Raw genomic sequence first — 22,824 nt, 5'->3', positions numbered from 1 at the left:
AACTATTAGAAAGAAGACCAAATCTAAATGTTTAAATTTAGGAAGGTTCTTTCATTTGAATTCCCCCCCACAGGTAATGGGGGGGGGAATAATAATGAAAGATCTATTTCATTACCAACGGTCCAGAAAAAAGGATCCTGCAATTAGCAATCAATAGATTTATAATTTCCCAAAGCTACCTTCTTTATAAATACACCGTTAGATCCTTCAAAATAAAAAAAAAGTTAACACTAAAAATCTTTTAAAAAGAAAATACTTACTTCTCATATTCAAGTTCATTATCTATGCTGAAATAATGTACATTTGATGCACTCTTTGGTCTGTTGTAGAGAATGGCAAAACAAAGGCGATCTGAAATGGAAAAATTGCAATGTTCCTTCCTTCAGGTTATTAAAACTTACATTTCATATATAATGATGCAACTCTTTTCAGATGAAGCCAAATTTTATTTTTTCCATGAATGTTTCAAATGGTTAGGGGCAGCGATGAGTAATTACAAAATATTCTCCTATTTTGCTGGGTAATAATAAGGAAACAACTTTCTTAAAGGAGAAACTGCCTTTAAGTTTCATTAGTGGTAGGCAATTCACTCATGTAGGGACACAGTATGATTTCTGAAAGAACCTCTCATTAAACTTTAGTTTCCTCAGGCTAAGAAATTTCAGCAAAGGGAAGCATTAATTTGATGGCTAGCCATCACAGCCTTATAACGAGTTTGTAGATTAATTTTGCTATATTTTCAAGACATCCTAAAATGTCATTTTGCTAAGAAACTACTTTTTTTAGTAAAGAGAAAGAATGCTTTCAAAATGACTTTACAGTTCTAGAATACAACAAAACCACATGTTAATCCAACTTTCTTAGGGATCACGATTATTTTTTAATTTGGAATCACTACTTTTACTTTAGTGTTTGTACAATTCAACAAATTGCCATTAAAACAGAAGCAAGGAGAGGTTTCTGCATGAGGAGCCTGAGATGCGCTTGGATTGCATAAATGCAGTTAGGCGGCTGTGAGGTTAAATCAAGGATGGTAACAAGTAGTAATATTCAGAGGCTCCATCCTACCCCTCAAAAGTTGCCTAAAAACCTTTGGTGCAACCAAGTCATCCACAATATCTAACAGTATACTACTAGTGCTAGGAAAATATACTCAAAACGTGGTAAAATCAAGTGCAGTCTTTAGAAGAAATACATGTTCTTTCAGCAGAGGTAGTGATAAAAAACAAAAGACGCCAGCTGGCATCTTTCCCCAAATGGTAATTTAAACTCTTTTTTTGTCTGTAATTCAACTTACGAAACTACTACTGGACTTATTTCCTTGTAAACTCAACTAAAATTTCTCCCAACCACAAATACTCAAACCGGTGACAAGGCTCAATTCTTTACAAACACAAACGACCTTTGATCCTCCTGTACTGTGTCCTAGGATTTTGCTCCTGTGGGTGGAGAGGCGCAGCTCACCTACCAGGCACGGGTGTAAGTACACAAGCGTCACAAGCACACGTACACATAGGCACAGAGTCACCCCAAAGCCCGGGAGACCGGGAGTCCTGGAGGCCACCCATGCCCATGAGACAGCATCAGCCCTGACCCCAAAGTTGAAAGGTACCTCTTGCCCAACCCCTTGGGGTGCCGGTACCCCAAGGGGCACCAGGGACAGGGAAGTCCCGCGCCCTCCAACACTCACTCACCTTTGATCACCTCCACCACCAGAGGGGACCCGGAGCCCTCCCGGCTCATGACTCCAAAGCATCTGGAAGGCGGGGCGGAGGGAAGGACCGGGTGGGTGGAGGACAACCAGCCGGCCAGAGAGGAGACGCCTGGACCACACCCCCAAAGTTCAGAAAACAAAGTTTAAAGGGCCGCGCCCAGACACCAGTCACAGCGACACCCGTTGGCCACCCACCTCGGCCGCAGATGCAACCGAGGAACTGCCAACGCAGGAGGGCCAACCCCGGAAGTTCAAAGCTCCTCAAAACGGCCCCCAAAAGGGTGACAAGAGAACGGAGCAAGGAAAGCACCGCGCGCCCTGCAGCCCTCTCTGCTCTGGGGACGACGGGCAGCGGTCCACATGCCAGGGCTCCACCAATGCTCTGACAGCGCCCAAGTGCTCCGCTCCGGGCCTCCGAGTCGGGACGTGCGTCAGAGAAGCCAACAGGCTGTGCAAAAAGAAGCGCCTCGGAAAGCTCCTTAGCGATTAAAAGGCCACTACGCAGTAGGGCTTGGCCAGGGCGGCTGACCATACCCGAGGTGACGCGTGACTGGGGCAGAGAGGCAGCCGGGAACCTCTCCCGGCGGGCAGCGTGCTCGGGCCGTCCCGCGGCCGCCGACAGGGGGCGCTGCAGCAGCAGAGCCCGCCCTCCGGGAGCCCGGCCCGCAGCGCCCGCCTGTCCCCAGCCGCCCGCCCTCGCTCTGCTCCGCTGCACACGCGCCAGGGCCCGGCTCGCTCGCGGCGCTGACGGAAAGGGACATCGTCAAACTTGCAGAATTAAAAAGGTGAGCATAAAACTCAGGTCACACGTTTCCTTAAAAGTACTGGGATGGTTTTATAATAAACATGCTGACGCCCGTCTAAGCAACCACTTAAAATATTTTATAAACTTAACTATGTACATATTTTAATCTCAAGTGAAAAAAATTGAGACCTAGTACGAATGTGATCCCAAGTGTTATAGATGATACGGAGTTGGGATTGTGGGTGGTTTTCACATCCTCCAGTATTTTTCCAAGTTTTCTACAGAAAAGCATTACTTTCTAGACACTTCCTTACCTCTAAAGTAAATCTGCGTTCCTCCTAACGTTATTCTAAAATTCCGAATGGATCAAAGACTTCTTTAATGTTAAGGTGAAAAAAACACCCATGAATTCTTTTTTATACTCTCCAGCTGGCTGAGGAAGCCTTCTGCAGTTTTGTTTTTTTTTGTTTTGTTTTGTTTTTTGGCCATCTCCGGTATATGGGGCCAGTGCCCTACTTCTCTGAGCCACAGGCTGCCTCTGAGGAAGCCTTTTGTAAATGATACGAAATCTAAAAGCCATAAGAAAATCAACTGGTAAATTGATACACATTTTTTAAATGGTTTTCATGGCAATAGACACAAACTAAGTTGATACATAAAGTGGCAAAAACATTTTAAATTCATCTCAAAAAGAGCCCAACTTCAATTTTATGTTATCGCAAAAATAACAAACGCAAGTAAAATTGAAATTCTAATGAGTTCCTATTTTTCCCTCAGATAGGCAAAAATCACAGGAGGTTCTAGGTGGGGAGGATGAGTGCACTCACATTGCCTGTGAATGGGAATATAACCTCCATGAAGGGCAACAAAAGGGCAATGTGGCAGAAATGTTCAAAACTGAAAAATAAAAAAATAGCCAAGATAGAATGTTAGGTACTACATGTGTCTTGAAGCATAGATACAACACATTCATGTGACTGCATATAAAATCTCACAGAGCAAATAAGTGCAAGGAGACATAAGAAACCGGTATAGTGGATGCCTTTTTAGGCAGAGACTGGGGGTCTGGAAATAGGAAAGGGTGAGAGAAATGTATGTCTTTTTATAGCTTTTGAATTTTGTGCCATATATTACGTATACAAAATAAACTGTCAGGCTACCAATGTATTTCCAAAGTTGACTCTTCATCAAAATAAGAGACATACAATGAGCATAGTATGAGGCGCCCTGGAAAATATCTAAACAAAGGAACTGGTTTCTACCCATCACTTGAAATTCCAGTTTCTTTCAAAAACCCCAGTTAAAACAAGAAAGGTATATGGAAGTGAGAAGAGATTTTCCCTCCATAACTTCCTATTCCCTAGGAAGTTCAATTTCCTAGGGAATATTTTATAGATTACGAGGAGGGGGATTTAATGTCCAATTAACTCTAATTCTATTAGTATTGTTAGAGAAGTACTGCAATAAATATTACAGAGACTAGGATGCTGAGTGGAGATCATTAATTAGAAATCTGGAGCTGGGGCGGCGCCTGTGGCTCAGTGAGTAGGGCACAGGCCCCACATACCAAGGGTGGTGGGTTCAAACCCAGCCCTGGCCAAACTGCAACAAAAAAATAGCCGGGCGTTGTGGTGGGTGCCTGTAGTCCCAGCTGCTGGGGAGGCTGAGGCAGGAGAATCGTGAAATCCCAAGACCTGGAGGTTGCTGTGAGTCCTGTGACGTCATGGCACTCTACTGAGGGCGGTAGAGTGAGAAAAAAAAAAAAAAAAGAAATCTGGAGCTAGAAACAGGGCTGTTTACAAGGTTTTGCTTAAAAGTTCATGATTAACCAAGTACCTTCCTCTCCCCTCAATGTTTTTGTTCTCAAAAACAGAAAACTTAAGTAAAAAATCTACTTGCTTACACATCCCTGTCACATAACGTCGTCATTCCTGCTTCCCTGACTAATATGAAGGAAACAAAAAATCTCATGATTTAAGAATATTTTTAAAGAATGTTTAAAATCTATCCTTGGGCCTAATTTGTCAGAAAGTCTGGATTTGGATTCCAGGTTGGCTGCTTCTTCCTTTAATAAATATACGTTAGATAAATGAAAACATTTTCCTGCCTAACAACTATAGGTATTTAGAGATAATTAATCATAAAACAGAGGCATGTTCTTGTCAGAGGAGAATTACAATACAGTATGTTCATGTTCATAGGGAAGATTTAAAGAACTCTTTTTAGAACCAGAGACACAGTGGCTTTGTACACTTTGTATTTCCTCCTTGAGCTGGATAGATGGCCTTCACAGGTCCTGGAAGGGCAACTGGAGAAGTGCAAGGCCTGCTACAAAATAGGAAAGTGAATTTTTGATGAGCTCACCACCAGATAGGCAGAAAGGAGATTTTATACCCTAAGCAACCAGAAAGAACAAATCAAAAACAGGCTCCTCTTGACATTAACTGTCCCTCAGAGATAGGAACAATATACATCAGGTTCTCATCTGAATTTTGAGGGAACTTGTGACTAAGGGGAGCAGAGGAAGAAATGTTCACAAGTACTGATTAAAAATGCAACAGCAGCAGCAGGGCAGGGCACGTGGCTCATGCCTGTAAACCTAATACTCTGGGTGGGAGGCTGAGGCAGGTGGATTACTTGAGCTCAGAAGTTCAAGACCAGCCCTGATCAAGAGCAAGACCCCCCATCTCTACTAAAAATAGAAAAACTAGCAGGGCTGCCTATAGTCCCAGCTCCTCGGAAGGCTGAGGCAAGAGGATTTCTTGAATCCAGGAGCTTGAGGTTGCTATGAGCTATGATGCACTCTACCCAGGGTGACAGAGTAAGACTCTGTCTCAAAACAAAACAAAACATGATAGCCACCAATTATTCAAAGTTTAGTGCAAGGTATTGTATTCTGTTGAGTATAACCTATGAGGTATATACTACTATTAGTATGTTCCAGGAAAGGAAATCTAGCCCTAAAGTGACTCAACTGTACAAAGCTTGGGAAAGGTAACAAAGCTTGTTATGACGTGGCAGAATTAGGACGTGAACACGGGCTATTGATTGAAGTCTAAGGTTTTTAAATCCCAGCCTCCAAGCATATAAATCTAGAGTAAGTAAAACAACATGAATTTAGCACAGCAATAATGCAATCTGGACCCAGACATACATGAATGCTTCCCAGAAAACTAGTATTTCAATTCAGTGACAAAGAAGGCTTTATTCAACAAGGGGCTGATGTTCACATGTATGAAAAGAAAATTACTTTCTTTTTTTTTTTTTTTTTTTGTAGAGACAGAGTCTCACTTTATTGCCCTCAGTAGAGTGCCGTGGCATCACACAGCTCACAGCAACCTCCAACTCCTGGGCCTAGGTGATTCTCTTGCCTCAGACTCCCGAGTAGCTGAAACTACAGGTGCCCACCACAACACCCGGCTATTTTTTTTGTTGTTGCAGTTTAGCAGGGGCCGGGTTTGAACCCGCCACCCTCGGTACATGGGGCCAGCGCCCCACCCACTGATCCACAGGCACCGCCCGAAAATTACTTTCTAAAATCAGATACTATATAAAACAAAAACAGCAGATGAAATAATTTTGAAAAACCTGTCAGATAACTTTAAAAATTATAGTGAATAATTTTATAATTAAACCTGAAAGATTTTTAAGCATAAAACAAGAAAAGTCATAAAGAGAAAAACTAAGAGACACCTGGGGGAAAATATATAGTAAGAGATATAAACAGATATAAAGTATCTCCAAAGCAATAACAACACAATAGCAAAAAAATATAAAAAGACTACGAACAGTCAACTCAGAAAAGAAATACAAATGACTAATAGCATATAAAAAGAAAATTAATCTTGTCACTCAATATAAAAACAAAGTCTATTAACATGAACAGAACACAGGAAAAAGTCACAATTATCTCATTAAATATAAAAAAGGAAGTCATTAAAATGAATGCCATTTCCAATTAAGTCTGTACACAATGGCACTAAAAGAGAAGTTCCTTAACCTGATGAAGATAATCTTCTAGATACTTACAGCAAATACCATAACTTCACACATCAACTTTAGAAACATCCCCTGAAAAAAAAAAAAGACAAAAATTCCCACTATCATTACCTCTACTGAACAGTCTACTAACTGGAAGTGCTAGCTGATATCAAGATAAAAAAGAGAAATAAAAATAATTGAAAAGGAAGAAACAAAACTGTCCTTATTTATAGATAATGACTGCTACCTAGAAAACATAAGAATCCATAGACAAACTATTACAAAAAACTGATAAAGTTTTGCAAAGGTTCTGGATATTAATGATTAACACACAAAATCCAAGAGTTAGCCCAGGGCAGACTGGCTCATGCCTATAATCCTAGCACTTGTGAAGCGGAGGTGGGAAATCACTCAAGGCTGGGAGTTCAAGACCAGCCTTGGGCAAATAACAAGATATCACCTCTACAAAAAGTTAAAAAAAAAAAAACAGGCAGTGCCTATGGCTCAAAGGAGTAGGGCACCGGCCCCATATGCCACAGGTGGCGGGTTCAAACCCAGCCCTGGCCAAAAACTGCAAAAAAAAAACCAAGCCCAGAGCTTTTCTGTATACCTGTTTGTAATATGGCATACCTGTACCAATTATAAAATGTAATAGAAAAACATGATGTTCATATATTTCATGGAGAAATGGAGAAGTAAAGAAGGTTTAGCAACAGGAAGACAAAATATCACAAAGATGGTAATTTCCCTCATACTAAATGCAATTTTGATCAAAATCTCAACAGGTCTTTTCATTAAACCTGATAAGCTAATACTAAAATTAATCTAGAAGACCACAGAGGCAAGAACAACTAAGAATATTTTGAAAATGCACAAGAAGGGAGCCCTTGCCCTACCAAATATCACAATTTACAATAATTTAGGCAGTACTGGCATAGTGTAGTATTGGCACAGATATAATATACAAAGGGTAAAGACAGGAGCCCAGAAAGACAGCCACATGTATATGGAAATGTCACATATGATAGATGTGGCATTACAAATCAATAGGAAAAGTAAGAATGCTCAATACATAGTTGGAGACAATTAGTTGGTCCACATTGTTGGGAGTAGTGAGGGAAGAAGTTCAATCCCTGTCTCGTACCATAATGCCATTACCCCCCCTAAAGAAGAAGAAAAAACTCAGATTAGAAAGCTAGATATGAAAAGACGAGCTTTACAAGTTTTAGGAGAAAATATAGAAAAATATTATCAGTAGAGATAGGATGGATGTTTTTACACAAAACAAAAAGACCCAAAATATAAAGTAGAAGATTGAAAAATATGATTACAGAAAAATTTAATGTTTCTGTTGACACAAGCCCAGAAACAAAATTTCAAAAGGATACAGGTATAATACATAAAACCAATAAAGGATCGGTATTTAGAATTTACAGGGGCCTACGTGTCAAAGAGAAAAAGTTAACACCCTAATAAACTAGTGAGCAGAGAGGATGGGATAAGAAAACCACAAAGAGAAGGAACCTAATTATCCTTCCTTGCTTCCCTTTTTTAGACCAACCTACCTACAATGAGTATCGTTCTGGTTTATGCCTTGTAATGAATTGATTTTATTAGTTAGACTAAGCCGTGACAACAAATAACCCTGAAATCTTACTGATTTAATTTACAATAGAAGATTATTTCTTGCTGGTGCTACATGTCTGTCACAGATAAGAGAGTGAAGGCTTTATTCTGCACAATCACCCAGGGATCTAGAATGATGGAGGCTCTACCCATTTGCAGATACACTGTCTGGAATTTGTCCTTGTGGTTGTCTGATAAGCCAGTGATTGCTTGTGTAAGTAATTTCAGTTTCCCTCAGATCTAACTGAACACAGATCAAACCCAGTAATTTTAACCTTTAACTCCTGTGTTCCTCCATCAGTTGGTCTAGAACTAAGGTGGGGAAAAAGTAATCTTATGTACAGAAGCCCTAGACATCCCCCCAATATTAGGTTTGTCTCCATTTTCATCTGAATTATTTGATAAATGAATGTGCTTTAAAGAGAGCTATCCAGAACTGTAAGTTCTCAGGCCTTCCAAATCATTGCAGCAAGAGAAAATGAAACTAAGCCACGCAACAGCAAGAAATGTTACAGCAAACAGAAAATAGAATGAGATGGTGAGCATAAGTCCAAATATATCAGTAATAATAAAAAAAGCAAAAATTTACACTTCACCTATTGAAACAGATTTCAAGCTGAATTTAGTATATTTAATAAAGACAAGAAAAACAAGGACACATAGGAAATTTTTAAATGAAAGGCTAGACAAAGGTATTCTATATAGTTGCTAGGGATTCCGAAAACAGATATAACTACATTAGCATGAGATGAAACAGAATTCACAGCAAAAAGCCATGAAAAGACAAAAATCTTTTATGATTAGAGAATCTACCAAAAGATTGTAACAATCACACATCTCTGACAACAGAAGTAAAAACCCATGAAAATAGGAGAAATTAATAAATCCATAATATGAGACTAACACACCTCAAAAAAATAAGGAATTAGAAGCATGATCTAGTAGATATAAAGAACTATTTAACAGAAAACATGTAAACTCCTCAAATAATGGGATATTCATTGAAGTCATCATGTTATAGGTCACAAGGAAATCATAAATTCCAAAAAGCAGAAATCCCATACAGACCATGCTCAGTGACCACAACATAACTTTTACTAATGAAAACCGATAATAACACAGTCACTATCAATCTGGCAATATTTAAAACTCATTCTAAATAACTTACAACAAGAGTTATTAAAAGAGAATTCACCACAAATTACTCTAAAATTAATGTCAATAGACATTTTTACTTAAATCTGTGGGCCAGTGGCTCAAACCTGTAATCCTAGCACTCCAGGAGGCCAGGGCCACAGGATAACTTGATCTTAGGAGTTCAAGACCAGGGTGAGCAAGAGCAAGACCTCATCGACTAAAAATAGGAAATCTCTACTAAAAAGAGAAAAATTAGCTGGGCATCATGCCATGTACCTAAGCCACTTGGGAGTCTGAGGGAGGAGATCACTTGAGCCCAGGAGTTTGAGGTTGCTGTGACCTAGGCTGATGCCATGGCATTTTAGCCAAAATGACAGAAGGAGACACTCTCAAAAAATAAAATTTAATTTAATTTAAATAAAATAAATCTGTGGAATACGGTTAAACAAAAATCCGAAGAAAATAATTTGCCTAAAAATATCTCCTTCTGTCACACCACTAATAAAAAAAAAACTAATTCTACCTGAATTAAAAAGTTGAACATAATAGCTCTGGCTCTCCACATTCCAGGCTATGGTAGGAATGAACAACCTGAGTACTCTGGTTAAATGAGCAGAGGAAAGAAATGTCACTTCCAAGCCAGAACAATTTAATTGATGGTGCAAAACACCTGCAGAAATTTCTTTCCCTTTGACCAACAGCATGCAAGATTATAGCTGCAGTACAACTACTTTTAACTGAGCTTTATTTGTTTTAGCCAAGGACGGAGTGCAGTGGCGTCATCATAGCTCACTGCAACATCAAATTCATGGGCTCGAGTAATCCTGCTGCCTCAGCCTCCCAAGTTAGGTTGTGCACCACCAGGCCCAGCTAATTTATTTTTTTGTTTGTTTGTTTCTAGAGACAAGGCCTTGCTATATAATAGCCCAAGCTGGTGTCCAACTCTTGACCTCAAATAATCCTCAGGCTCCCAAAAACCTGAGATTACAGCCTAGTGCCGTTGCTTTTGTTGTTGTTCATTGTTGATTACTTAAGCCTGGGCTCCTAGGCCTAAGCAATCCTCCCACCTCTCAGCCTCCTAAGTAGCTGGGACTACAGGGGTGTGCGATCATGCCTAACAATGACAATATTTATAAAACATGAATATACTACATCTTATGACTTTGTACTTCCACTTCCTGGGTATATATACAACAGAAATTCATACACATGTTCATCAAGAAAGTTATGAAAATGTTCATAGAAGCATTATTTGTAACAGCCAAAAACTGAATACCAGCTAAATGTCCGTAAAATAGTAGAGTAAATACTGGGTACTTTCTTACGGTGGAACATTATATAGCAGTAACAATGAGTGAGCTATGCCACATACAACATCACAGCTGACTGCCACAAACATGATTAATTCAAAAAAAAAAATGAGACAAAACACATCTACAATAAAAATCAGAAGAGTATTTATTCTTGGAGGGGTGACTAGGAAAGGGCATGAAGTATGGTTTCTGAGATGTCGTGACGTTCTATTTCTCAAGCCATGTGCTAGTAGTTACTCAAGATGAACACAAGCTGCTGTTTATCAAATTGAACACTTTGTGTTTGTATATAGTATACCTACAGATAAATGTGTATATGTATTACAAAATAAATGTGATTTCAGTTATGTTATGCTTAATAAAAAGTTATCTGTGGTGCGGCGCCTGTGGCTCAAAGGAGTAGGGCGCCAGCCCCATATGCTGGAGTTGGCACGTTCAAAAACCAGCCCCGGCCAAAAACTGCAAAAAAAAAAAAAAAAAGTTATCTGTGTAGTAGCTGTGTTCCACCAGCCTGGGCTGCAAGAGTAATAGTTCTGACGTGATCAGTGATGGGCATGTGTCATGAGCAGAAAAATAAACCCTTACTTTTTACATTCCACAAGATTTGGGGGTTATTATCACAACACAGCCTAGCTTATCCTAACTGATACATAGTTTAAGATTTAGACACCAAATGAAAAAGCTATGAAGAGACGCGACTGAAAAATTTTCGGAAAACACTGGAAAAAAATTTTTTTAGAAAAGGGGGTCAGAAAGCAAGGGGTCCAGGAGCCAACCTCAGAAAACTTCAATGATCTGGCTTGGCGCCCATAGCTCAGTGAGTAGAGTCCCAACCACATACACCAACGCTGGCGGGTTCAAGTCCAGCCCGGGCCTGCTAAAACAACAATGACAACTGCAACCAAAAAATAGCCAGGCATTGTGGTGGGTGCTGTAATCCCAACTACTTGGGAGGCTGAGGCAAGAGAATCACTTAAGCCCAAGAGTTTGAGGTTGCTGTGAGCTGTGACAACACAGTACTCTACCAAGAGTGACATAGTGAGACTCTGTCTCAAAAAAAAAAAAAAAACAGAAAACTTTCAATGATCAAAGCTAAAACAATCTGAAAAAACAAACTAAGTACATAATATTGTATTATAACCCTAAGTATAAAATAATATGCACAAATCTATATTGATATAAGTGATTGATTGAATAAATGAAGAAGAGACGAATCTTCCTTACAGAACAATTTCAAATAATATTTGTAGCTACTTCTCTAAGAAGTGAAACTTAATCGTCTCCCCTGTTGAATGTGGGCTGGCCCTAAGTAGCCAGCTTCCAAAGAATATAGTATGAAAAGGGAAAAATAAGTAACTTTACAGAGGTGAAATCTAGCAAACTATTTTAACCATGTGGTCATGATTAAACAGTGACGTTACATGGGTTTCATGTATCCTTGATACAATGTGATGAGAAAGCCACTTCACCTCTGTGGTATTCTTTCCAAAAATCCAGTCTACTCATGAGCAAAATAATCAGACAAACCCAATTTGAGGGACATTCTACAAAATACCAGATCAGTACTCCTCGAAACTGTCAAGGTGATGAACAAGGAAAGACTGAGAAACTGTCACAGAGGTGACCAAGCTGATAACAACTAAACACAGTATGGTATCCTAGTTTGAATCTTGGAATACAAAACATACATTAGTAGAAAAACTAATCCAAATAAAGTAGGAGGTATACTTAATAATAACCTAACGATGTTGGTTTCTTAAATGTACTACAGTCAATATAAGATGATGATATGAACTGAGTTCTATACCTCAAAATCCATATGTTGAAGCCCAAACCTCCAATGTAACATAGTCAGAAACAGGGTCATTACGGAAGAAATTAAGGTTCAATGAGGTCATATGGATGGGGCACTAATCCAATGGTACAGATATCCTTATAAGAAGAGAGACGCGTCGGGCGGCGCCTGTGGCTCAGTGAGTAGGGCGCCGGCCCCATATGCCGAGGGTGGCGGGTTCGGGCCCAGCCCCGGCCAAACTGCAGCAAAAAGATAGCCGGGCATTGTGGCGGGCGCCTGTAGTCCCAGCTGCTCGGGAGGCTGAGGCAAGAGAATCGCGTAAGCCCAAGAGTTGGAGGTTGCTGTGAGCCGTGTGACGCCACGGCACTCTACCCGAGGGCGGTACAGTGAGACTCTGTCTCTACAAAAAAAAAAAAAAAAAAAAAAGAAGAGAGACGCGGGTGGCGCCTGTGGCTCAAGGAGTAGGGCACCGGTCCCATATGCCGGAGGTGGCAGGTTCAAACCCAGCCCCAGCCAAAAACACATAAAAAAAATAAAAAAATAAAAAGCCTACATTTGGGCGGCGCCTGTGGCTCAAGGAGTAGGGCACCGGTCCCATATGCTGGAGGTGGCAGGTTCAAACCCAGCCCCGGCCAAAAACCAAAAAAAAAAAAAAAAAAAAGAGAGACGCCAGAACATTGACTCTTTCCCTGAGTGGAGGAAGTCCAGCCCCGGCCTGCTAAAACAACAATGACAACTGCAACCAAAAAATAGCCAGGCATTGTGGCGGGTACCTGTAGTCCCAACTACTTGGGAGGCTGAGGCAAGAGAATCACTTAAGCCCCAAGAGTTTGAGGTTGCTGTGAGCTGTAATAATTTTTTAAAATCTAGTTGTATTATACATATAAATGGAGGAAGAAGCTGTATGAGGACATAGTTAGGAGGCAGTTTGCATTACAAGGGAGAGGACTCCTGAGAAACTACCCCTGTTGGCTCCTTGATATTAGACTTCCCAGACTCCAGAACTGTGATAATATAAATTACTGTTGTTTAAGCCACCCAAACTATGGTACTCTGTTACAGTACCCTGAAGTGAGTAAGGCAGATAATACTACTAGAGAGTAAAACTGGGTGAGGAGTATACAGGAATTCTGTATTATCTTTGCAGCTTTTCTGTAAATTCAAAAATTATTAAAAAAAAAAAAAAAAAAGGCAACTGTGGCTTGGTGCCTGTGGCTCAGTGGCTGGGGCACCAGCCACATACACCAGAGCTGGCAGGTTCGAATCCAGCCTGGGCCTGCCAGACAACAATGACAACTACAACCAAAAACAAAATAGTCGGGCATTGTGGTGGGCACCTATAGTCCCAGCTACTTGGGAGGCTGAGGCAAGAGAATTGCTTAAGCCCAGAGAATCGCTTAAGCTCAAGAGTTGGAGGTTGCTATGAGCTGTGACGCCACGGCTCTCTATCCAGGGACACACAGAGACTCTGTCTCAAATAAAAAAATTTTTTTTAAAAAAGCAACTAACCTGAAGAAAGTATTTATAGCTTATATAACCAAGAATATACCTGTATATAAATACAAAAATATACCTATACAAAATCTTTAAATTGCAAGCAATCTCAATAGAAAATAACCACATACGGCGGCACCTTTGGCTCAGTCGGTAAGGCGCCGGCCCCATATACCGAGGGTGGCGGGTTCAAACCCGGCCCCGGCTGAACTGCAACCAAAAAATAGCCATCAAGTTGGAAAAAGCTTAAACTACTGATATCAATCAAAGAAAACTTGTGAGGAGATTACTACTTTAATACAAAGGTGAGACTGTAAATTGATGGGCATTTTGGAAAGGGGTTGTGGGGGAAATCTGCCACATTGGTTACCCATGTAACTTGCAACTCAGGTAGTCCTTCTGTTCATAGTTGCCTGAGAGAAACCAGCACAGGGCACTAAGAAGAAGTTTACTCCAGCACTGTCTGCAATAAAACTAAATGGAAATAAATAGCAATTGCCATTAATAGGGGAGCAATTAAATAAACACAGTATTACTATGACTTAAAATTAATACAGTAGATATCATACAAAGATAAATAATTTCTTTAAAACCTAGTTGTATTATATATATAAAAAAGGATAAAGCAAATCTAAGCCATTATTTGTACAGGTAAATTTGTATGTATAAAAATAAACAGAAGAGGCTCGGCACCTGTAGCTCAGCAGCTAGGGCGCCAGCCACATGCACTGGGGCTGACAGGTTCCAACCTGGCCTAGGACTGCCAAACAACAATGACAACTACAAGAATAAAATAGCCGGGCGTGGGCAGTGCCTGTGGCTCAAAGGACTAGGGCACTGGCCCCATATATCAGACGTGGCAGGTTCAAACCCAGCCCTGGCCAAAAACTGCAAAAAAAAAAAAAAATAGCCAGGTGTTGTGGTAGGCACCTATACTCCCAGCTACTTGGGAGGCTGAGGCAAGAGAATCGCTTAAGCCCAAGAATTTGAGGTTGTTGTGAGCTGTGACAACATGGCACTCTACCAAAGGTGACATAGTGAGAGTCTGTCTCAAAAAAAAAAAAAAAAAAAAAAAATTAAACAGAAGAGGCTCAGCACCCATAGCTCAGTGGCTAGTGCACCGGCCACATACACCAGGGCTGGCGGGTTCAAACCCAGCCAGGGCCTGCTAAAAACAACAGTGACAAGTACAACAATAAAACACCAAGGCGTTGCGGCGGGAGCCTGTAGTCGCAGCAACTTGGGAGGCTGAGGCAAGAGAATCACTTAAGCCCAAGAGTTTGAGGTTGCTGTGATCTGTGATGTCACAGCACTCCATCGAGGCTGACATAATGAGAGTCTGTCTCAAAAAAAATAAACAGAAAAGCAACTAGAAGAATACCCCCACCAAAGAGTTCTGGTGGTTACTATGGAGGGAGAACTGAGATGGGAGCAGGGAAGGAAACTTTTGATTTGTAGTTATTGCTTGGGTTTTGAAGAATGTCTCAGTTTTAGGGCCGAGTGTGGTGGCTCACATCTGTAATCCCAAAACTCTGGGAGCCTGAGGTGGGTGGACTGCTTAAGCTCAGGAGTTTGTGACCAGCCTGAGCAAAAGCAAGACGCTGTCTCTAAAAATAGCTGGGCATTGTGGCTGTGCGCTTGTACTCCCAACTACTGGGGAGGCTGAGGCAAGAGGATTGCTTGAGCCCAAGAATTTGAGGTTGCTTTAAGCTATCATGCCACAGCACTCTACTGAGGGCAACAAACTGAGACCCTGTCACAATAAAAAAAAAAAAAAAAAATGAAGTCTCAGTTTTAGTTCATAATTGAAAGTATATTCCCCTGGGGAGTTAGGAAGGGATGGCAGAGAAAGGGGGAGAAAACCTTCCACCTTTCACTGTTATGCCCCCCTCAACCTTGGTGTCCTCAGCTTCCCTTCCCTATTCAACGTGGTGAAACAACAGCTATTTCTAGTCAGGTCAAGATCTACCCTCCCAGTGCAGACATATGATTAAATAAAGCAACTGGAGCTAGCACGCTGAGACAGCAAGATCCATTAAAGCTCCAGCTGGTTGCCTTTCATTGTCCTTCCCAATCTTATTTTCCTCACCTTCAGTCTTAGACTGGACATACAAAGTCATTTGACTCCCAGTGCACTTTAATGGGAGGAATGGAAGGATGCTCTATCAGCTCTGCTCTTTCTCCTTTAAAAACAAGTGTCCCTAAAACTTAAATCACAGGGGAAAAAACCTCTACAGCCCTCTGTCTCACATGCTGTCTGGCAATGTGACACAAGAGCAAAATTAAAATTCAAGATGCTAGTTTCCTGTGTCAGTGAATGGTGCATAATTTTCAGTTAAAGGCCAGTGGCAGTGGCTTACACCTGTAATCCCAGTGTTTGGGAAGGCTAAGGTGGCAGGATCCCTTGAGGCCAGAAATTTGGACCAGCCTGAGCAGAACAGTTTAAAATTAAAAGTTTGCCTAGTGTGTTGGTGCATGACTGTAGCCTCCAGCTACTTGTGAAGCTGAGGCAGGTGGATCAATCACTTAAGCCTAAGAGTTCAAGGTTCCAGATGGGGTAACAAAGTGAGACCCCCATCTCTTAAAAAATAAAAACAAATAAATAATTTATTTTTTATTGATGATTTTTTTTGGGGGGTTTGGGATTCATTGAGGGTACAAAGAATTAGGTTACACTGATTTCAAAGTCCTTCTTGAATTGTGTCCTGCCCCAAAGAGGTGTGCCATACACCATGAACCCCCCTTCCCGCTTCTCCCCTCTCCCCACTTGCTCATTCCCCAACCCCGCCCCCTTGTATTAGGTCGTCTACTGCCTTCATATTAGAATTCAGTACATTGGATTCTTGCTTCTCCATTCTTGTGATGGTTTACAAACAAGAATGTGTTCCATCTCCATCTAGATTAATACAAAAGATTTAAAGTCTGTCTTTTTTAGTGGCTGAATAGTATTCCATCATATACATTTACCACAGCTTACTAATCTGTTCCTGGGTTTCTGGGCATTTAGGCTGTTTCCACATTTTGGCGATTATAAATTGAGCTGCAATAAAAGTCCAGTGCAAATATCCTTATGATAAAAGGATTTTTGTTCTTCTGGGTACATTCCTGGTAATGGGATTGCAGGATCAAATGGGATGCCCAATTTGAGTTCTTTGAGGATTCTCCATACTTATCTTCCAAAAAGGCTGTATTCATTTGCAGTCCCAACAGCAGTGTAAAAGTATTCCCTTCTCTCCACATCCGTGCCAGCATCTGCAGCTTTAAGACTTTGTGATGTGGACTATTTCTCATTTGGGTTAGGTGATATCTCAGGGTAGTTTTTTTTGTTTGTTTTTTTGAGACATAATCTCACTATGTCACCCTTGGAGAGTACTGTAGCGTTCATAGCAACCTCAAACCCTTGGGCTTAAGCAATTCTCTTGCCTCACCCTCCCAAGTAGCTGGGACTACAGGTGCCCATCATGACACCCAGCTATTTTTTTGTTGCAGTTGTCATTTAGCTAGTCAGGGCTGGGTTCAAACCAGCCACCCTCAGTGCATGTGGCTGGCACTGTAACCACTGTGCTACGGGCACCAAACCTCAGGGTAGATTTGATTTGCATTTCTTTGATGATTAGGGATGATGAGCGTTTTTTCATATGTTTGTTAACCATTCATCTGTCTTCTTTAGAGAAGGTTCTATTCATCTCTCTTGCCCAGTGATATATGGGATTATTGCGTCTTTTTGTTGTTGTTGTTGATGAATTTCAGTTCTCTGTAGATCCTACTTATCAAGATTTTGTCCAATTCATAATATGCAAATATCTTTTCCCATTCTGAAGATTGTGTGTTTGCTTTGGTTGTTGTTTCCTCAGCTATACAGAAGTTTTTCAGTTTAATTAAGTTTCATTTGTTTATTTCTGTTGTTGGGATTGCTACAGAGGTCTTCTTCATAAAATCTTTCCCCAGGTCAATATCACACATTCTTTGAGGATTTTTATTTTTTCATGCTTTAGATTTAAATCTTTAATCCACCTTGAATCAAGTTTTGTAAGTGTGAGAAGTGGTGGTCCAGTTTCAGTCTTTTACATGTGATTATCCAGTTCTCTTAACACCATTTATTGAATAGGGATTTTTTTCCCCAGTGTGTGTTCTTGTTTGGTTTATCAAAGATCAGGTGGTGGTAAGATGTTGGTTTCATCTCATCATTTTCTATTCAGTTCCAAATGTTAATGTCTCCATTTTTGTGCCAATACTATGCTGTTTTGATCACTGTGGCCTTGTAGTATACCCAAAAGTCTGGTAGGGTGATATCCCCAGCTTTATTTCTATTACTAAGAATTGCCTTGGCTATACAGGGTTCCTTCTGGTTCCATACAAAACAAAGAATTATTTTCTCCAATTCTCAAAAGTATGATAGTATTTTTAATGGGGATTGCATTGAATCTGTAGATTGCTTTGGTTAGCATGGACATTTTCACAATATTGATTCTTCCCACCCATGAGCATGGCATGTTCTTCCATTTGTTAATACCTTATACTATTTCTTTTCTTAGAGTTTTATAATTTTCTTTGTAAAGGTCCTTCGCCTCTTTTGTTAGGTATATTCCTAGGTATTTCATTTTTCTTGAAGCTACTGTGAAGGGAACTGTGTCCTTGATTAGGTTCTCATCTTGGCCAGTATTGGCATATACTTGTGGACACTGATCTTATATCCTAAGGCAATGCTGTATTTTTTGATCACTTCCAGGAATCTTGTGGTTGAGTCTTTGGGGTTCTCTAAGTATAAGATCCTATCGTCAGCAAAGAACGAGAGTTTGACCTCCTCTGCACCCATTTGGATGCCCTTTATTTCATTCTGTTGCCTGATTGTATTGGCTAGAAGTTCCAGCACTATGCTGAATAGTAGTGGCAATAGAAGTGGAAAAGCTTTCAGTTTTACTCCACTTGGTATAATATTAGCTGAAAATGTGTCATAAAAGGCTTCAAACAGATTAAGAAATGTGCCACCTATGCCTGTATTTTTGAAGTGTTCTAATTAGAAAAAGATGCTGAATTTTATCAAATGCTTTTTCCTGCATCTACGGAGAGGATCATATGGTCTTTGTTTTTGCTTCTGTTGATAATGGTGAATTATGTTTATGGATTTGCATATGTTAAACCAGCCTTACATCTCTGGGATGAAACCTACATGATCGTGGTGAGACTTCTTTAATGTGCAGCTATAATCTATTGGTTAGGATTTTATTGAGAATTTTTACATCTATATTCATTAGTGAAATTGGTCTGAAGTTCTCCTTTTTAGTTGGGTCATTTCCTGGTTGTGATATCAGGGTGAGGTTTGCATTGTTGAACATGTTGAAGAAGATTCCTTCCTTCTCAATTTTCAAGTAATTTCTGTAGTATGGGTACAAGCTCTTCTTTGAAGGTTTGATAGAATTCTAATGTTAAGCCATCTGGAAGGTCATTTTTTTGGTGGGAGATTTTTTATTGTTTCTTAGATCTCAGTTCTTAAAATCGGTCTGTTCAAGAGATCTATTTTTTCTTGATTAAGTCTAGGGAGGGGGTGTGATTCCAAGTATTGATCCATTTCCTCCACATTGTCAAATTTCTGGGCATAGAGTTTCTTATAATCCTCAGAGATGATCTCTTGTATTTCTGTGGCATCTGTTGTAATTTCCCCTTTATCATTTCTGATTGAAGTTACTAGAGATTTTACTTTTCTGTTTCTAGTTAATCTGGCTAAAGGTTTATGGATTTTATTTATTTTTTCTAAAAACCAACTTTTTGTTTCATTAATTCTCTGAATAATTCATTTGTTTTCAATTTAATCTCTGATTTAATTTTGGTTATTTCTTTTCTTCTGCTGGGTTTGGGATTAGATTGTTCTTCCTTTTCCAATTCCATATGGTGGTTCGTGAGTTTGTTGATGTGTTCTCTTTCTGTTTTTTGAATTTAGGCATCTAATGCAAGAAGTTTCCCTCTTAAGACTGCTTTGCTATATCCCACAGGTTTTGTTACCTTGTGCCATCACTGTTGTTATGTTGGAGGAATTTAACAATTCCCTCTTTTATCTCTTCCTGAACCCAACTATCATTCAGCATAAGGTTGTTTAATTTCCATGCCTTTGTGTGGGGATGAACGTTTTGTTGGAGTTGATTTCCACCTTTATTGCCTTGTGGTATGAGAAGATACAAGGTATAATTTCTATCCTTTTAATTAGGTTTGATTTGTATCCTAGGATGTGGACTATTTTGGAGCACATACCATGGGATGATGGGGAAAATGTATATTCTTTAGCTTCGGGATGGTGTATTTTTTTTTATATGTCTATTAATTCCATTTGTTCTAGGGTCACATTTAAGTCCTTTGTACCTTTGTTTAGTTTCTGTTGAGAGGATCTGTCCAGTTCTGTCAGAGGGGACATACGGCTGGCTATCATATGGTGTTATGGGGTATCATACCACTCGGACCCATCAAGGTCTGTGTTATAAATCTGGGAGCATTTAATTTATGTGCATAAATGTTTAAAATTGAAATGTCTTCTTGTTGTATTATTCCTTTTACCAGTATAGAGTGTCCATCTTTGTCTATCTTAACTTTAGTTGCTTTTTTTTTTCCTTTTTTTTTTTATTGTTGGGGATTCATTGAGGGTACAATAAGCCAGGTTACATTGATTGCAATTGTTAGGCAAAGTACCTCTTGCAATTATGTCTTGCCCCCATAAAGTGTGACACACACCAAGGCCCCACCCCCTCCCTCCTGCAACCCCTCCTTTTTTCTCATTTCTATTTGCTTGAAATACTGTTTTCCATCCCCTAACCCTGAATCTTTTTTTTTTTTTTGAAACAGAGTCTCAAGCTGTTGACCTGGATAGAATGCCCATGGCATCACAGCTCACAGCAATCTCAAACTCTTAGGTTTCAGCAATTCTCTTGCCTCAGCCTCCCAAGTAGCTGGGACTACAGGCACCTGCCACAACACCTGGCTATTTTTTGGTTGTAGTTATCATTGTTGGTTTGGCAGGTCCGGGCTGTATTTGAACCTGCCAGCTCTGATGTATATGGCTGGTGCCTTACCCACTTGAGCTACAGGCGCTGAGCCTCAACCCTGAATCTTGATTTGTTTTTCTAGGCTAGGTGTGTCTCCTGGCAACAGCCTACGAATGACTTGTGCTTTTTTATTCAGCCAGCCTATGCCTCTTCAGTGGTCAATTCAGTCCACTGATGTCTACTTAGAGAATAAGTATGGTAGAGTTCAATTCATCTTATTTTGTAAAGCCTGTTGTATAATTTTATCCTTTGTGTCATTGTGGAAGCTAAGTCTGAAATTTAACTTCTGGGTGTTTACTTTGCTGGTGGTCCACTGTGATAGTCAGTGCTGAGAATAGATCTAAGGATTTCTTTTCAGCTGGTCTTGCTGTGGCAAATTTCCTCAGTGCTTGTATATCCGGAAAAGATTTGACTTCTGCATCAATTTTGAAGCTCAGTTTCACAGGATACAGAATTCTGGGCTGAAAAATGTTTTGTTTAAGAATGTCGAAGGTGGATGACCATGCTCTTCTTTTTTGGAAGATTTCAGTTGAAAAGTCTTGTCATCCTAATGGCTGTGCCTCTGTTGTTAAGTTGCTTACTTCTGGTTGTTTGTAGAATTATTTTCTTTCATCTTGACCATGGACAGATTAATTACAATGTGTCTTCAAGAGGCTGAGTTGAGATGACCTGGGGTTTGATATCCATCTGAAAGGAGTGTGTCCGGGTCTTTAGAAACTTGGGAAGTTTTCATTTTGATAGTCTCCAGTAGGACTTCTGTTCCTTTGGGACAGTCTACTTCCCCTTCAGGAACTCCTATTGCTCATATATTTGAATGCTTCATGGAGTCTTGTAGTTCTCTAAGTGCCTGTCCTTTTTTTCTGCATCTTTAACTACGTGAGTTAACAAAACACTTTATCTTCTAGCTCTGAGGTTCTCCATGGTCTAACCTATTTTTAATACTTTCTACTGTATCTTTACATTCCCTGATTGCCTCCTTCATTTCCTTAAGCTCCACCATATCCTTTCTATATTCTACAGATCTCTCGTCCAACTTTTGGTTGTGTCTTTCCATTTTCTTGTCCATTACTTTTATTGTCTTTATAATCCATACTTTAAATTCTCTGTCAAATCCATTAATTCTTTATAAGTGGAGTCTTCTGTAGTACCTGCCTCATGGTCCCTTGAGGGAGTTCCCCTGTTTGTTTTTCATGTTGCCCGAATTTTCTATTGGTTTTTCCTCATGTGTTCTTTCTTCTTCTTCACCTTCTTCTTCCTCCTCACTGCCTCCTTTGCTTCAAATTACCTTGTCTCAGAGCTTAGGTCTTAAAGTGGCCTCAGCCTGAGCAAAGCCAAACTCTTCCTCATGGCCAAATAAACAGATATCCTTGCTCTTGAAGACAATATGTTGCAATATGTTGTGGGACACCAGAGGGTGCTCTGGTCTTTGGGGGACAGCACAGCCAGCAACCTCTATGGTCCTTATTCCAAACTTAGTTGCCTCCAGAGATCACCTGGTTGTTTCCTCAGCATTCAGACCCTGCCGGGTGGGATCTTAAAAGTGCACAATAATCCTTCAGAGGCAGGTCTCACAGTGCCCCCTGACTCCAGTTCCTGTGTAGGAGTCCCTCAGCCTGTTCCAAGAGTGGAGTTCTGATCCTAGCAGGCAGAATTAAGACAGCTGTGCTTTAGGCCCCTCCTAAGAACTTCTCATGATCTTTCCACAATGGCAGCCCCCTGGCCACGAGATCTTCTCAATATGGCTGCCTCACCAGCTACCAAACCTATGGCAAATCCACTCCTATGGGCATTGAAATCCGGTTGCTATATATTGTTTGAGTCCACCCACTCATCCAAACTTTCACTCAACATTCAATCTTCCCCTAACTGAAAGACCTCTGTGGAGGGCCAGCCGATCCCACTCTGTTGCAATCACTTGCCTAATTCATCAGATTTCCACCTCTCCAGATCATATGCTTTATCCAGCTCACCACCTCCTTGCTGTGCTT

The 22,824-nt window shown here is 40.3% G+C and overlaps 1 protein-coding gene across 10 annotated transcripts in view; it reads right to left on the bottom strand.

Annotated features, from left to right (window-relative positions):
* CDC14B (cell division cycle 14B) overlaps nucleotides 1–22,824 on the bottom strand; it is a 117,970-nt gene that overhangs the window by 58,459 nt on the left and 36,687 nt on the right. For 7 of the 10 annotated variants that reach the window (XM_053577021.1, XM_053577039.1, XM_053577030.1 and 4 more), the window contains exon 2: nucleotides 261–351. In XM_053577021.1, coding sequence (XP_053432996.1) covers nucleotides 261–351 — 91 coding nt within the window. Of the gene's footprint in view, nucleotides 1–260; nucleotides 352–1,694; nucleotides 2,325–22,824 lie in introns of those variants that run through there. The other 3 variants (XM_053577049.1, XM_053577058.1, XM_053577078.1) reach the window with 3 other exon arrangements.

The sequence above is a fragment of the Nycticebus coucang genome, chromosome 2 (assembly GCF_027406575.1).
Source record: "Nycticebus coucang isolate mNycCou1 chromosome 2, mNycCou1.pri, whole genome shotgun sequence".
NCBI lineage: Eukaryota > Metazoa > Chordata > Mammalia > Primates > Lorisidae > Nycticebus > Nycticebus coucang.
Note: the sequence above shows the minus strand (reverse complement) of the source record. Positions and strands in the feature narration are given on the sequence as shown.